General features: G+C 46.4%; 1 protein-coding gene across 2 annotated transcripts in view; it reads left to right on the plus strand.

Annotated features, from left to right (window-relative positions):
* Nucleotides 1-15,012: 15,012 nt before the first annotated feature.
* The window catches only part of CHRDL2 (chordin like 2), a 31,522-nt gene continuing 29,294 nt past the window's right edge, over nucleotides 15,013-17,240 (plus strand). The window contains exon 1 of one of the 2 annotated variants that reach the window (XM_029208925.1): nucleotides 15,013-15,273. In XM_029208925.1, the coding sequence (XP_029064758.1) occupies nucleotides 15,192-15,273 (82 nt within the window). In that variant the 5' untranslated portion in view covers nucleotides 15,013-15,191. The remainder of the gene's footprint in view (nucleotides 15,274-17,240) is intronic. The other variant, XM_029208923.1, reaches the window with a different exon arrangement.

Below are 17,240 nucleotides of genomic sequence, written 5' to 3' on the forward strand. Positions count from 1 at the left end.
TTGTTTCCCGTTTGTAGGGAGAGTCCGTTGCGAGGGAGAAGAGTAGAGGGCGGGGCAGTGCGCGGCGGGCACCGCTATATACATATTCATGAGGGGCGGGGCTCCAGAAGAGGGTCTCTCGGGACATGGTTGGCGTGAGGTGAAACTTCATTAATATTTATTAGTTATCCTTTATATATCTGGTCTTCGGCCTTGCCTTCTACTCTTTGCGATTTCCTCTTAGTGGGCCAAATTAAGTTGAGAACTGAGGGGATTTATTTGGAAACTGAGCGATATTAAACTTTATGAAGTAATTACACTTATTTATCCTGCAATACCCTGATAACTGAGGCTAATGTGATTGGGGAGTATGTGAATTACTCAGAACCCTGCCTCTGCTTCATAGCTGTTGTGACTGAGACCAGTCCTACCCTGACCGGCAACTAACTGCCAAAAATAGCAGCTTCTTGTCAGTCCACATCTCAGTAAACTCTCGCTCCAGATTCCTTCCTGAAACTTCCCTCCCTTGGCTGGCAAAGCTACACTTTCCTTGTTTTTTTTTTCCCTCTCTCAGCTCTTTCTCAGACTCTTTTCTTGAGCCCTCCCCCTTGTTTCAGGCTTAAATGTGGGTATTCCTCTAGGCTCAGGCCTCAGTCCTCTACTCCTTTCCGTGTATTGCCCCCCCCAGCCCATACCCCACCTCACATTTTCTTCTAGCTGAAACTCTCGAATTGATATCTGCAGTCCACACATCCTGAGTCCAGCCCTGCATAGTCAACTGCCTGATGGAAGCATCATCTTGGATGTCTGCATCCCTCATGTACCAAACTAAAGTCACTGTCTTCCACCCTCCTTTCAAAACAGCTCTTCTTATTTCCCTCATTCCAGTAAAGGTACTATTCTCCCAGTTCCTCAAGCTCCAAACCTGGTAATCTTTACTTCTCCCTCATCTCCCACATCTGTCAGTTTCTTAGCGCTGTCAATTCTCCCACCAAAATGACCATTTTCCTACCTATCGTCTCCTCTTCATCCCATTCCCACTGCCCAATTCAGGTCTCATCATCTCTCACCTAGATTATTGCAGAAGCTTCTATAAATTGTCTCCCTGCCCACAGACTCTCTTCCTCCAATCCATCCTCCATAGTTCTTAGAGTTACTTCCTAAAGGACAGCTCTGACCACACCATTCCTGCTTGGCTTAGTCACTGAGTGAGGTGCTCAGACTTTGGTGCCAGTCCCCTTTCTGGATGCAGAGGGTACAAGAGAAACAATAGCTTCCCTCTGACAGAGAGAAGGTTGTGCTACAGCGCTTCTCCCACCCTTTGCTTTTTTGCACTAAAGTAGATTTGGAGCAGGAAGGCATTCAGCAAATGGCATTTCCTCTTGGGAATCTTTATAAGAAAGCACAAGTTTTGTAAGGAGAGCAAATTAAAAAAAAAAAAAGTAACATAATGTAATGGAAGGCATCAGAGGCCCTGGGTTTCCATGAGATTGCCTGGAAACAGTACCTGAGCTGATAGTAAACCAGTCCAAGGCAGAGTGATTGGTGGAAGTCAGCAGAGCAAAGAAAGAAGTGGATTCCCAAAATGAGAACCAGATGGCTAAAGGACAGTGAAGAATTGAAGAAGGGTCAATGCGTAATTGAAACAAGGGCTTGTGTGCACAGAGGCCCAGACAGTCAGAATCCTGACAAACTCAGAAGTATGGCTTCACCCAGGCTGTGCTTCCAAAGGTCCTCTTCATTTCACTTCCCACTTTGGATGGGAAGTGAGGATGCTTTGCACAGATTCTGACAAGGAAGGCCTGTGGTCCAGAGATCAAGCCAATTACTCTTAGAGACGGGGCCCTTCGTATGGGCTGTTCACTCTTGACAGTTTGGGGCTCTCAATCTGAAGTCTACTTTCTATTGGAGAAGCTGAACCATAGCAGTGTAGCATGCTTTCTTGAATACAAATAAAGACAAGAAATTTCTTTTTGCAGAGGGAAAAAGCAAGAGTTCTGAGTAATACTAGACCAAAAGCCAGGAGATCTAGGATTGGTCATGACCACTTTCTCCATTTCATTAATTTGGATAATTTCAAACAGATAAATTCCCTCTGGACCTTAGTCACCTCATCTTTAAAACAAGTGTACTGGAATTCAGCAGTTCTCAACCTGGGATACACTTCAGAAAGACACACACATGCGCATACACGAACACACACATATATACACATATGCCAACGTCCCTTTTCAGATCTACTGAACCCAAAACCTGAGGATGGGATGCCAGCATGTAAATTTTTATAATGCCATAGGAATTCTAATGAATACTCCTAGGAGTATTACTTACTAGGAATACTCCTAGTAAGACCACTACAATGGATAAATTCAAAGGTCCTTTCTAGCTCTAACATTCTAGAAGTCTGACTCCCAATTTCCAGTCTCTTCTCTCCTCTATGCTGTTGCCAAAGTAATCTTACTAAAGCAGTATCTGTGACAGAAGGCAAGGCAAAATCTAAGAAATTTGGAGAGTTATTCACTATGTGGGAAAATGAGGGCGATGAGGATGGTTTTAAAGTGTCAAGCCTGGGAAGCCTGAGATTATGATCGCAAATCACCACCAACAAAAGAGAGTAACTGGGAAGGAAAAGCAGTCTGAAAGATGAGGGCATGGTAGACATTTTGCTTTATTTAGTTACCATCGGCATCCAAAACTTCCTCCTGTTTGGGGGAATGACCCGTTCTGTGCAGTTTTGCTGAGACTAGGGAAGCTGAATCAGAGAGATAGCCTTCCCCCTGCCCCGAGGCAGCCAGAACATGAAATATGACCTAGGCTCGGCCACGTGGCCACTCCTCTCTGAACTTTGAATCTTCAGGGGATGACACAAAGGCATATTGACAAGTTTAGAATTACTCACAGGAACGGAGACAGTAGGTGTCCAACCACAGTGGGTCCCTTGGGGGTTGGGGTAGAGGGGGGAGTGTCCCTACCGTGGTGATGGTGGCCACGCCAGATTGTTCCTAAGGCACGAACTTGGCCGTAGTGCCTGCTGCCTGGCCTTCCTAGGTTACAACCCATTTTCCACAATCCAGCTTGCCAGCCTTCCTGTCAACTCTCTATATCCTTTGAGTAAATGTCTTTTTTTTCCTTAAATTACTCACAATTTCTGTTGTTTGTAACAAAGTACTCTGAGACACTGGTTTGTTGTTTTTAAAATGTCACCTGAAGGGACTTCCCTGGTGGTGCAGTGGTTGAGAATCCACCTGCCAGTGCAGGGGACACGGGTTCGATCCCCGATCCGGGAAGATCCCACATGCCGCGGAGCAGCTAAGCCCGGGTGCCACAACTACTGAGCCTGCGCTCTAGAGCCCATGAGCCACAACTACTGAGTCCATGTGCCACAACTACTGAAGCCCGCAGGCTCTAGTGCCCACGTGCCTCAACTCCTGAGCCCACGTGCTGCAACTACTGAAGCCCATGCACCTAGAGCCCACGCTCCGCAACAAGAGAAGCCACTGCAATGAGAAGCCTGTGCTCCACAACGAAGAGTAGCCCCTGCTCGCCACAACTAGAGAAAGCCTGCGCGCAGCAATGAAGAACCAATATGAAACCATCTGAGAAGCTTAGTCTGACAGCCTAAAGTAGAAGAAGCCCAAGTTGCATGTGTTGCTTTTTCCCGAATCCCTCACCTGTACCACAGTCCACCCAGGGAAGAAGGACTTACAGGCTTACTCGAATGCAGTCATTGAGGATGCCAACTGGAACAGGTCGTGGTGCAGCCACACCTACAGTGCTTCCTCTCCAGCTGTCTTTTCTCTGCCACTCCTGCCATACTTTCTGACGATTGCATCACTGCCAAAATTCCCTGCCATCCTTCTCATAGTGTGTCCCTAACTAGCACTCCATGGTCCATACCACCGCATCACTTTAGCTCTCCTCATCCACATCACTGCAAACCTACCCTCTTCCCTCCAGCTGGAGGCTCCAGCTACTTCCTGCTGGACTGAAAGACTCAAATGTGAAGCAAAGCTACTTGGTTTTGTTCCACGTGGAGAAAGGCTATTCCTCCCTGTGGGCCCCCAAACCCCTTTTTGCCAGCCCAGGCACTGAGTCCCTCCTGAGGCCTCAAACATCTAGGAAGGAGAAGGCTCAGTCCCTCAGACCCCACCAGCCCCAACCCTCCTTTGCCCTGCTCATCTCTCCTGGTGGCCTCTTCTCCCTGTACTCTTCCTCCCTCAAGCCAGATTTCTCCTTGTGATTTGGCCCCCCTCCCTTTTGCTTTAAAGGTTCTTGCTACATTCTTACTGTCACTCATCTTCAGTTCCTTCCCTTTTGTTTCGGGGAAGAAGTAGTTCTTTTTGCAAAGCTCATCCTTCTACCTGTCATCTTTCCAGCCTCCTCCAGATTCTTTCCAAATGCTCTACAAATACAAATAAGACTTGGTTCCTGCCCCCCTCAAGGTCACAGCCTAACAGAGAGGCAAAACTATACGTAAATAATTATCACAGAAAAAAAGAGACAATTACAACAGAATTACAAGCTCTAAAGCTGAGACACGTACAAGGTGCGATGGAAGCAGAGAGCAAAGCTGGTAGGGAGGGGCCAGTAGGAAAAGTTTCCCAGAGGAGGAGACATGTGAGCTCTGTTTTGGACGATGAGGAAGAGTTCACTAGGTAGACACAGGAAAGGCATTCCAGACAGAGGGAAAACAAGAGCAGAAGCACAAACGTATGAAAGTTCAGGATCTGTGTGGAACTAATGAGGAATTTGATGTGGCTAGAACACTGGGTTGGACATGAGGCTAGAAAATTGGAGAAGAAAAGGAACTAGAATTTATTGAGCAACTACCACGTGCTAGGCACAGGCCCAGCAGTAATCCATCTATCTCATTTAAACCTAAAGTAACCCTGTGAGCTGAGTATATTATTATCTCCATATTACAGAGAAATAAATTCAGGCTGTTGGGGGACCTTTGAAAAGTTTAATATTTGGACCAAGGGAGTGTTAGGTATAGATTGTATTTTATAAGGATACCTCTCAATCTTATAATTACCAGTGAGGAATAAAAATAATCTAAGCAGACTTCATCCCACCTCCATGGAGTTGAGATGTCATTGGAGAAAGTATAGTGCACTTAACATTCATATATTCAACAAGTATCTAGAGAGCACCTACTATGTGGCAGGATAATATAGGTGCTGAGAATTCAGGAGTGAACAAGGAAGGCAAGGTGTGGATGCTGGGCCAGCTTTGGTGGGACCAGCTTTAGGTACAGTATTCGGCACATTCTAGATGCTGCGGAATGAAAGAATGTTATACCCTTAGGTATGTCTTTAGTGTTTAGCAAGGTTCAAAGAGCAGTGCATTGCCAAAAAAGAAAAAAAATCTGTTTAACCAACAAGCACGTTGGTGGAAAAAAATAATTCTTTAATTTCTTTAAACTTCCCCCTCTAGATACCTATAAATCCACCTAAAATCCACAGCTGGTTTCACTCTCTCTCTTTCGCTCTCTGCACCTCCCTCCCATCCCCTTGGTCTTGCTTCCTCTCTTCCCTACCCTCAGGCTCTGGCCCAAGATTCCAAGCAAAGAATTCCCTCTTTTATTTGGTTGTTCTTCTCTTAAGGCAATAGAGGTGGCTCTAAGAAATCCTTTTGGTTCAACATATACAGAATAAGGAAATAAATGGCCCTTCTTAACTCCACTTCAGAGTGAGACACCTAAAAGGCAAAACTTTGGGGTCCATTGGGAGCCCACATAGGTCAAACTTCTGGGACACAGAACAGGTGGAGCAGGGTGGAGAGTATATGTGGAGAGGCAAACAGAAAATATACAGCACATTTTCCATCTAGTCCTGCCTTCTTCTATTTTCTATCTTGCAGCCAGAATGAATGATCTTTCTAAAGTATGAATCTGGGGGGCATGGAGGTGGAGGCAGAATTAGATGAAGGTGATCAAAGAGTATAAACTTCTACTTATAAGGTAAATAAGTACTAGGGATGTAATGTACTACTTGATTAATGTAATTAACACTGTCCTATGTTACATATGAAAGTTGTTAAAGAGAGTAAACCCTAAGTTCTCACCACAGAAAAAAATTTCTTTTTTAAAATTTTGTATCTATATGAGATAAGGGATGTTCCCTGAACTTATTGTGATAATCATTTCACGTTGTATGTAAGTCAAATCACTATGCTGCACACCTGAAACTTATACAGTGTTGTATGTGAATTCAATCTCAATAAAACTGGAAGAAAAATATAAAGCATGAATCTAAAAAATAATGATAGTAAAAGACAAACTTTTCTCCACTATTATTGATTACCTTTTACAGTATAATAACATGTCTTATTCTAGTCTGTCTGTTTTTCTCATCTCATCAAAGAAATCCTTCTGCTACCTTCACTTTTTCTGGACCAAGTGCCCCAGAAGGAGGGGCTCATGGCCCTACTCCAGGAAAAGAGTGGGAAGGAGCAAAAACCCTCATTTTGTCATAAATAAATGGGTGGATAGTAATTCTGACCAGAATGAAAAATTTGCCTCTGCTTTGTTCTGGATGTTCAATTGCTCTCCTGTAAAATAGGTATCAGAAAGCCCAAGGGGGAGGGGTAGAGTTGGAGGACACTGGGGTTCAGGACTACAATTTCAAATTCATCTGTCCTTAGACTCGAATTTGGCCAAGAGGGACAATGGATTATGTACTCATATCACTGTCCAATTCTTCTGAACCCAAACTAGCTGGAGACAAGAGGCAGTGCTCTAAGGATCGGTTTCTTTCCATGTGAAATAAGAACAAAGAGAGAATGGAGAAGTACAATTCCTCAATTATTCTGAAAGTAGAAAAAAAATTTGCCTCAGAGAGAGTACTGTGATGGGAGCAGAAGAAAAAGTCAGGGGGACTACGAAAGAGCTTCAAAAGATTGACTTCCGGTGGTTTGAATAGAAACAGATATGAGATGGATTTAGCTGGAGGCCGAGAACAGAGAGCATTATCTCCCAAGTTCCTTCGTCCTGAAGGAGGATAGGATTCTATACCGATCCACCAGTGACCAGCTGATTGGTTCTCTTCTAGAATGGTCATTGTTCCACAGTTCTTTGTTTACTAGGCTCTGGGCTCTGCTATCTCCGTCCGGGAGAAAAGCCAGGTCTCCCGGGATTGTGATGTCGCTGAGCGACCACCAGGGGGCAAACCAAGACTACTGAGCTCTCCCCACCATCTCTTCCACCCAGTTTCCATGGAGCCAAACTCGGAATGTCAGAGCTGGAATCCGCTTTAGAAACCATCCAAGGCTTCTGATCAAACATCTTTCTTTACAGGGAAGAAAACCAAGGCCTAAAGAAAAGAAATCATTTGTCAAGGCCACATAGTGAATTAATGGTAAAGTCGGAACCAGAAACTAAGTCTACTGGCTATTCCAGTCCTATACGTGTTCTACCACACCAAGCCTTCTCCTGTCTCATATTTAATTCTAGAATACACTGGTTTTTAATAACATCCTTTCCATAAAAAGGACTTGTCTCTCTAATTAGATTGTAAATCCTTGGGGCCAGGGACCATGTTTTGCCCAACATTGTACATCTTCTTCAGAACCTAGCATATGGCACTGTAGGCAGCCTATGCCCCTGGAGGCAGCCTATGCCCAATACCAGATGCAGGATTTCAACAGATATTGTGAAACTGCTATGTGGTAGGCCCAGCAATGGTTTCTGAGAACACAGAGATGAAAATATATTGTCCCTGTCCACAAGGAGCTCACTATCTAGAGGAGAAGGCAGATATGTCAACAAATGACTATAATTCAGGAGGTGAGTTTTTAACAGTGGTGTAGGCAAAGTGAAGCACAAGAAGAAGAAGTGACTACCTGGATGGAATACAAAACTGGGTCCTAAGGAAGAATGAGAACTCATCAAAGACAGGGAATGGGAATTCTAAATAGAAGGAATAGTAGAATAAGCCGACACACAGAGACATGAAGATATGGTGTGTCAGGTGAAAACGATTGGTTTTGAGTAACTGGAGCTTAGTATATATAAGAAGCTGGACTGGGGATGGAGTAGCAAATAAGGCTAGGAACGAAGTTTGAGGTCAGCTGTAAAGTTGATGTCTATTCATTCACTCATTCATTCTACAGACAGTAAGTACCCCCATGTGCCATGCGGCACTGTTGTAGGTTGTGAGATGATAATAAAAGTGAGAGCAGTAATAATAATGATGAAAATACAAGCGTGGTTGAATTCCGAGGATTTGGAGTCTTGAGTTTAGGGTCCATTCCTCACAGGAATCAGATAATCCAGATATCTTCCATTTATTTTCATTTATTAAAAATATATTCAGTAAGCCCCTTCTATGTGCTAGGCACTGTCCTACCAACTAGGAATAAAACAGAGATCAAGAATTAGGGTCCATGGGACTTCCCTGGTGGTGCAGTGGTTAAGAATCTGCCTGCCAATTCAGGGGACACGGGTTCGAGCCCTGGTCCAGGAAGATCCCACATGCCGCAAAGCACTTAAGCCCCTGCGCCACAACTACTCAGCCTGCGCTCTAGAGCCCGCGAGCCACAACTACTGAAGCCCGCATGCCTAGAGCCCATGCTCCACAACAAGAGAAGCCACCGCAGTGAGAAGCCTGGGTACCACAATGAAGAGTAGCCCCTGCCCGCTGCAACTAGAGAAAGCCTGCGTGCAGCAACGAAGACCCAACACAGCCCAACAAATTAATTAATTAATTTAAAAAAAAAAAAAAGCATTATGGTCCAGGCTGTTATAGAGCTTACACTGCTCATGGCAGAGGCAGATAATATAATAATGAAGAAATACATTGCAGGTAATGATGTGACACAACGGAAACAAAATAAGGCAATATGATAGAAAATGATGGGAAGGGGACATCATTAGACAGGTTGCACAAAGGAAACCTCACCGAGGAAGTGACATCTGAGCTGAATATAGTGTCAGCTGGGGAAAAAAAGCTGAGGGAAGAGCATTCCAAGCAGGAGAAACTTCCAGGCCAAAGACCCTGCCAAGGGTCCAGGCAGCTTGGTGTACCCAGGAACAGAAAGAAAGCCAATGTACTAGAACCTTGCAGGCCCCGGCAGGATGGTCTACAGTTAGAGGGCAGGCAGAGGCCAGGTCATGGAGGGGTTTTCAAAATATGACAAAAGGTTTAGATTTTATTCTAAGTGCAATGGAGAGGTTTTAAGCAAGAAGGTGACACTGAATGATTTACATTTTTAAAAGATAACTCTGGTGGTTCCTCACTCTACCTTTGGGTGGATCCAGTGCCTGCCACTGTCTGGCTATAGAACCCAAGTCGTGTGGCACTGTTTACTGGTGCTCTAGCTACATCTTCACAGACCTATGGAAAGAAGTCTCTGAGGACAAACTGCTTTTCAAAAGTCCCCCTGAGCTTGGAGGAGGTAGGAACAGAAGATCCATTCTCCTTGGTGCTTGGTTAGTGATGACGCCAGCAGTGGAGGAGGCGTCTGGTCGGTTGCAAAGCTTAGGACCTGGACGAAGGATGCTCCCACTCCATGTCTTCCATTGAAGACACTTTGTCCCCACTCAGTTTCGCTCATGAGGGCTCTGTGAAATTAAGGGCTATGTGCTCCCCCATCCTGCTTTCCTGATACCTCCTCCATCAGAATCTCTGTGTGCAGGCTGTCCTGGGAAGAGATGGCCCACTGACGGAGGAAAAAAAAGGACTTAGGAATATTCACATAGCCACATAAGTACCCATACAAATAAATATGGGTGAGCCTCATGTTCATTCTACAAACATTTATTTAGGCCAACTACATGCACAGTATCTGGAGATCCAAATGAACATGTCCTAAAATAACGGTAGGTCTTAAATAAATATGTTTTACATGGATGAATAACTCTGACCTGGCTGAAGAGTAGAAGTGGAGTGGGGACTGTTCACTTTACAAATAACATCAACTTTAACAGCTCCCATAAATAAGACTCTCCTCTTAACGTATCTAAATTGGACACAACTTTCAAGAGTCAATTTGTTCACCCTTTTCAGGGCATCACATAAAGGCAATGTGCTAGAGTTGGCTTATAAGGGCTTGGGAGAGCCCAGTGGTAAATTTTCAGGAATTTTGCAAGCTGATTGTTAAACTCGATCGTTACTAAACAGTAACTTATATAAATTTACAGTTAAATAATTTATATTTAAAACATTCAAAGTATTGCCTCCTAATTATTTTATTACATTTTACTATCAATGTTCTTGAAGTTATTTACATTTATTGTATCTGTATGATGGAAGCACTGCATAATGGCGTCCTACTGTGCATCTCAACTCCACATCCAATGATGTCCCTCAGTAGCCTGAAATTGGCCCTGATGGGAATATTTACACCATGGAAATTGGCAAATGCTATAAACCAGGGTTTTTTTCCCTTGGAGAACTGGTTGTTAAACATTTATCAGCATACCACTGTTGTAGTATGTATTATGTAGTCCTCTTATATTGATTCTTATATGGTAAATCTGCTTTTAGAATCTTACTTACAGAACTAAGTTGACTGAATTAAGAAAACTTTCCTTGACTCTGAACTCTATGGTCCTTATTGCTATATTAATTTTACATAATCAAGCAGCCTGCAGTCCAGGAGGAGGCCTGTTGGCCACAAATAACAAGTCACAAAAGGACTGTCTGAAAGAACAAGAATTCTGTTCAACAAACCTTTATTTAGCAGCTACTATGTACAAAACTGTGTGCTGAAAGCTAGGGAGGATATTAGACAAATAACAGTGAATGTTCTCACTTTAGAGGAGGTGACATAAAACCTTTGGTGATACAGTGCGACAAGGGCTACAATGGAGATACAGAAGCATGGAGGAAAGAAGGCCATTAGAGAGACTTCAGCGAGAACCTCAACTATAAGCATCAGTGTCTGTCTTGTTCTCCACTGTGTCCCTAGCACCTAGTACTGTGCCCAGCACAAGGTTGGCTCTCAATAACTATTGGATGAATGAAGGAGGTTACCTTGATCCTGGAAAAATAAGCCAGACAGATAAGAGTGGGTAGAGGGAGGTGTTAGAAAAAAACATACTGTGCAGAGGCGTAGGGAGAAAAGAGCTCAGCACATCTGAAGAGAGAGAAAATGTAATGTGGCATGAGGGGTCCAGGGGCCAGAACTGGTAAAGGTGAGAGTACGGAAGAGTTCTCTGCCTCACATCTCTGTAGAGATCTCAGAAGACCAAAGGACTTGGCTTGTTCTGTGCAGCCCTGAGGGCAGAGCTAAGAGCAACGAGGGGAATCTCAGAGAATCAGATTTCAGTTAAAGAGCTTTCTAACAGAGCTGTCCAACAGTGCAATGGGCCACCTAGGAAGGCTGTGAGCAAGTTCCCTAAGGCAGAAGCAAGCAGGTGCCAGACAAACTTGGTGCAACAAATTGCTATGGGTAATTTTTTTCCTGACTAGATTTTGGAAAAATTTATCAAATCTCCTTTTTAAAAGGATATTAGATAATATATGGACAACCGTCCTCAACAGCAGTTCTACAGATGACACAGAAACTTTCCTCAAGAGCTTGTTTCTTAGGTCAATCACTGATTAAAGCTGAGGGCAATAGGGGTGCTGAAGCCTCTCCCGTGAGAGAATAATATCGCCGAGGTCTTCGTTCCTTCATGAAGCAATTATTTACCCAGTATCTTTGTGTATCAGGGACTTTGCTAAATGCTGGAAATATAGATATAAATGAAAACAAACAAACCCTGCCCTCAGAGTGCAGGGTAGAAATGCAAATATTTACACTTCAACAGTTAAAATACAAATTTTTGCTATTTGCTAAAATTTTTGCTACCAAAAATTCACTTTGCCTGGGGGACTCAGAGAAGGCCTGAGAGAGAAATGACTCAGAGCTGACTTTTGAAAAGTAAAACAAAATTCACTAGATGAAGGAGGAGAAAGATAGTCCAGGCAGAAGGAAAACATATACAAAGCTATGGGGGTGTGAAAATGCACGGCCAGTTTGGGAGGCGAGTGGCTGGTGAAAGTATAGGGGAGGTGGCAAAGCCAAAATATGTGTGGTCTTGAATCCAATGCTAATGATTTTGGATTAGAATCCATAAATGATAGGAAGTCAGTAATGTTTTATCCTGTTATATATTTAATAAACTTTTTATTTTGGAAGGGTTTTAGATTGACAGAAAAGTTGCAAAGATAGTACAGCGTTTTTATCTAAGAACCATAGATCTTTCACCCTGTTTCCCCCGATGTTATCATCTTACATAGGCATGGCACATTTGTCAAGACTAAGAAACCAATGTTGGTACATTACTATAAACTAAAGTATGGACTTTATTCACCAGTTTTCCCACTAATGTCCTTTTACTGACCCAGAATCCAATCCAGGATATCACATTGCACTTAATGTTATATATTTTTTATTTCCAATAATGGGTTTTAAGTGGGAAAATGATGTGATCAGATTTGTCAGTAGAAATGATCAACATAATCCTTATGGCAGGTGTGAAGAAAATAGATTGGAGGAGCCACGCTAGGGGCAGAAGACTTGCGAAGAGGCTATTAAGAAAGTCCAGTAGGGGATGAAGATGGCCTGAGCTCTGAGGACAATAAGGATGGAGAGGAGTGTTGAGACCTTTTTTGTCTCATGGTAGAGACCTTTCCTGAAGTAGAATGGACAGGATGTAAGGGAGGCCAATCTCAATCCACCTCTTTTACCTAAGACATGAATATATGTGTATAGCAGACTTTAAACAAAGATGGAGAAAGGAAAAGAGCTCTGTCCCAAGTCCTTGGGATGAGGTTATTTTTGCAATTAAACACTAAAATGGGAATTCCCTGGAGGTCCAGTGGTAGAACTCGGCACTTTCACTGCCAAGGGCGAGGGTTCAATCTCTGGTCAGGGAACTAAGATCCCACAAGCCTCACGCAGAGTGGCCAAAAAAAGGGGAGGGGGGAGGGAGGACACAATTAAACACTAAATTTAACTCTGAGTTCCCTGAAAGCCTAAGCAAAAAGGGAAACTCAAGGGAGAGGAAGTGGCTGGCCATGTTGGAGAAGGAGAAATTAAGCTTGAAGGGCACCCAGGGGCAGATCATGTTTGTCTCTATTTCGGAGAGCCCTGGGGAAGCTCTGTTTCCGGGATCACTGGTTCCTCCAGTGCTCTCTGTTCTTGGAGAGCATGGAGGTAACACAGTAGATGCGGAGCACAGCCATAGCCCAGGAAGTTATCTTTACAGACACAGTCAGAAGTGCTTCAACCTGGAAATGTGATTCCCTACCAGAGTGGGTTGTGATTCAACATCCCATCTTCTCTCTTATTCCTCCCGGTCTTCTCCCCTCCAACATTCACTGGAGTTTCCAGCAGCTCTGCAAGAGAAGCTGGGCATGAAGCTGAGGTCCAAATTGGGGGTGGATGAACTTACAAAAGATATCCAAGCTAGGGAGAGAGCCAGGACAAGGGCCCTGCCCTTTTTTTTTTTTGCGGTACGCGGGCCTCTCACTGTTGTGGCCTCTCCCGTTGCAGGGCACAGGCTCCGGACGCGCAGGCTCAGCGGCTATGGCTCACAGGCCCAGCCGCTCCGCAGCATGTGGGATCTTCCCGGACCGGGGCACGAACCCACGTCCCCTGCATCGGCAGGCGGACTCTCAACCACTGCGCCACCAGGGAAGCCCAGCCCTGCCCTTTTGAGTTCAGATTTTGAGTGTTTCTTATCTGGACAGAGCTGGTGGTTCTCTTCTTAGGTCCTATTAATTCATACACTCATTCAGCATGAGGTATGGAGCACCAACCATGGGCTGGGGTGGGAAGCTCTAGGCTTTGCCCTCCCAGAACTCACCTTCTGGTAAGAAAGACAACACTTTGACAAAAGTGGACAAGAGGACTGAGTATGACAAACACTCTCAGAGAGGTGCAGGCCTCACCTGCAGAGGCCAAGGAGAGATTGTGTCCTGCTTCAGGACTGGGAGGGGGAAGCAGAGGAAGACTCCCAAAGTAAGGACCAAGGATCCCTCTGGGCTGGATTTCAGCTTGGGCACATGGTGTCTGTGGGTTCGGGGGGTAACTGGTAAGAGTATTCCAGGCTCCTGGAATTAGGCCCCCTTCCTTTCGAGATCTGAGTGCTTTGACGTTCATTATCTCATTTCATGTTCGAAATAATTGCGGGAAGACATTAAAATATCAAAAGATACTAAGATCCCAATTTTAGTATCGGGATCTGGGAAACAGACTCAGGTGGAGTGGCCAAGTCCACAAACAGAATTAAGAACAGCAAGGGTCCCGATTTCATCCAGAGGCGGAGTTCCGTGCACGCACCGCTGAGTTCCCTAACCTGAGCGCCTCTCGGTTCCTCAGCCCGCTTCCCCTCCCCGACTCGACATCTCATCCTTCCCCACCCCTAGTTCCCACCTGAAGCCTAACTGGGTTCGGTCCTCCTGAACTCTGGGCGCCGCGGGGAGTCAGGGGTTAAAACCCGTGGCCCGGGTGGCTCCTTCCCCCTCCCCAGCCCCCTCGCCTCCTCTCGGCGCCGCGCCTGGAGCGTCTGTCCCAGAGACCAGCACTAGAGAGGAGGGGGAAAAGTGGGCCTGTTTCTCGGGTGGCCAATCCACCGAGCCCGCGGTGCCTCAGAGGAGGCGCCAGCGCTAGGCCAGCGCCAGGCCGGGGCTGCCTGCTTCCCGCGGCAAAGTACAAATGCTCCCGAGCGCGGCGCCTGGCGCCCTTGGCGTGCACAGCCGGCCCGCGCGCAGCCTCCCCCCGCGGCCGCCGCGCCATCGCCGCCGCCGGTACCGCCGCCCCGCCGGGCCCCAGGACCCCGCGGCCCGACCCCGAGCCCAGCGAGCAGAGGGCGCCTGCCGCTTCTAGCCCGCACGCCCGGAACAGCCCGCCGGTCCCGCGCGCCTCGCCCAGCGCTGCGCGCTCGGTGGACCCCTGTCCTCTCCTGTCTTTCTTCTCCCCCCCTCCCTCTCACCTTCTCCTTTGCTTTAATCGCTTTCCCCTCTTGCATACCTTCCTCTATCCCTCCATCTCTTTCCCTCCGTTCTCTTTCCACCTTCCTCTTATTCCCACCTTGGACCTCCCTTTTTGTCCTCACCACCTTCTTCTCGACCCTTCTCTGAATCTCCACGGTAGCAGCCGCCCTCCCTGGGTCTGTGCATTGCTTTGTGGCGCTGTGCCTCAGTGACCCCCTCATCTCACTTTCTCCCGACTCCCCCTCCCGGCTCAGCGCCTGGGGGCCTGGCCCTGGGAAAGGAAGGATGGTTCCCGAGGTAAGGGTCCTCTCCTCCTTGCTGGGACTCGCGCTGCTCTGGTTCCCCTTGGACTCCCACGCACGAGCCCGTAAGTAACGGGTGGGTGTGCTGGATGGCAGAAGAGGGATGGGAGACCCGGGATGCGCGGGAAAGTGCCAGGACTTGGGACCCCAGACTGTTCTGACAGCCATCCAGGGAGCACCTGTACCGGGAGGGTGGAGACTTCTCTGCGGACCAGTATGGGCTCATGAGTCTGGGAGACTGGGGGGAACTTGGCAAGACTCAGAGCCAAGGGGGCTGCAGCCATGGACCCGAGGAAGAGGGAACTGAGAGCAGTGGGAGAGAGGGCAGGGCGCTGTGCTTTTTGTGGGGGAGGGGCTATGCTTATTCCTAGTAGAGAGTCTGGTATGTTTGGCTGCAAGGGTGTGATGAAGACGAAGAGGGTATTGCATTTAAAGAGAGCCAGTGGAAAGAAAGAAGAGCTAACTAGGAGAACTTTCCCATTGCTTTTCTCTTTTGATGCTCACGACACTCCCATGAGGTGGGTATTATCATTTGCATTTTACAGATGAGAAAACTTAGGCTGAGAGAAGAAACGTGCTCAAGTTTACAGAGGTAGTGAGCTATCCAAAGTCAGGACTCTCCAGTTCCAAATCCTATACCTTTTTCCCCTGTGTCCCACAGCATGTGGAAGGAACCCTGATTTGGAGTTGTGAGACACTGGGAGGTAGCAGGGCACAGTGAGATAGACCAGGGTCTTCACTATCCCAGATCTGTTGAATACCAGCTGGTAGGAGGGAGGCATGGAGGGCATGTCTCGGAGCCTCAGTTTGCTAATCTATAAAATGGGAGTGAAAAATCCTAGGACTGTTCTGAGGATTAAATTCAAGAAAACATGGAAAGCAACCAGCACCAGCAACTAGCTGGTCCATGGTAGGTTCTTGAAAAACATGTTCCCTAATTCATGCTTTTCCACTTAGATACAGCGTAACTGCAAACAGTTTATATAATCTCTCTGAACCTCAGTTTCCTCACTGTTTCCACAATAGGCTGGTGGACCTCCTCCCCATCTTCTGCCAATCTCTTGCAACGCTGTGAGGGTGGAAAACAAAACCAAAGATTCTCTTAAAAAGAAGGAAGGAGCTTAGTTCAAACCCTGACATACCCAATAAAGAAACCGAGGCCCAGGGCAGTGGTCTGCTCCAGGTTACACAGGGCGGAGCCTAGGATGAAACCCCAGTTTCCCAGCCTAGAGCTCTTTCCTGTCCACAGCTCAGCTCCCCCATCTCTGCCTTCTTTTGCACATGACTTTCTGGAGCCGGCAGTGCTGGATTTTGTTTCATTCTTGTCTCTGATCATGAGGGCAGGCTGCATGTCTGGTCGTCTCTGGGCTGCCAGTAGCATGAGACTCATTGAAGTCCTTAGTAACAAGTCCTGAAAAGAGCCCAGGGTTGGTTCAAGTCCTGGCTCTGCCTCTTAGTAGCTGTGTGACTTTTCATAAGTGACAACTTCTCTGAGCCTCAATTTCTGCATCTGTCTAAGACCCATACTCACCTGGAACCCGAACACTTCATGGGAGGATTAAAGGAGGTGACTGTGTTAAGTGCCCAGCACAATGCCTACTACTCAATCAATGTCTCCTCCCCCTCCTGGAGCCCTGGAGGTTTCCTCCTAGTACCTTCCTGTTGTTTCTTAAAAGCGACTTAGCACAGGATGCCCTCCATGCCTGCTTCCCTTCCACTTGGCACATGGCTCTTAACCCCCAAGGCTTTTCTCCAAATTTCGTTGCCCTGGTTGTGTCTTAGAAAGATGTCCTAGAATCAGATCTTTCTGCAGATTGCTCATGTCCTACCCACACCTCTCCTTCTTGCCTCCCACAGTTTGTCAGCCCTCTACAGCCTTGCTTAGGTCACACCTCTTCCAGCAAACTCTCCCTGCCACCTGATGCACTCTGATCTCCCCTCCTCTGTGCCTCCACTGGCCTTCGGGCCATGTTTCTCACTAGGTGCTGCCAGCATTCCATCTCCCCTAGTCTGGAGCCTAGTTCCCGACGTG

Source organism: Monodon monoceros, unplaced genomic scaffold, assembly GCF_005190385.1.
Source record: "Monodon monoceros isolate NGI ecotype Baffin Bay Population unplaced genomic scaffold, NGI_Narwhal_1 Super_Scaffold_7, whole genome shotgun sequence".
NCBI classification, from domain to species: domain Eukaryota; kingdom Metazoa; phylum Chordata; class Mammalia; order Artiodactyla; family Monodontidae; genus Monodon; species Monodon monoceros.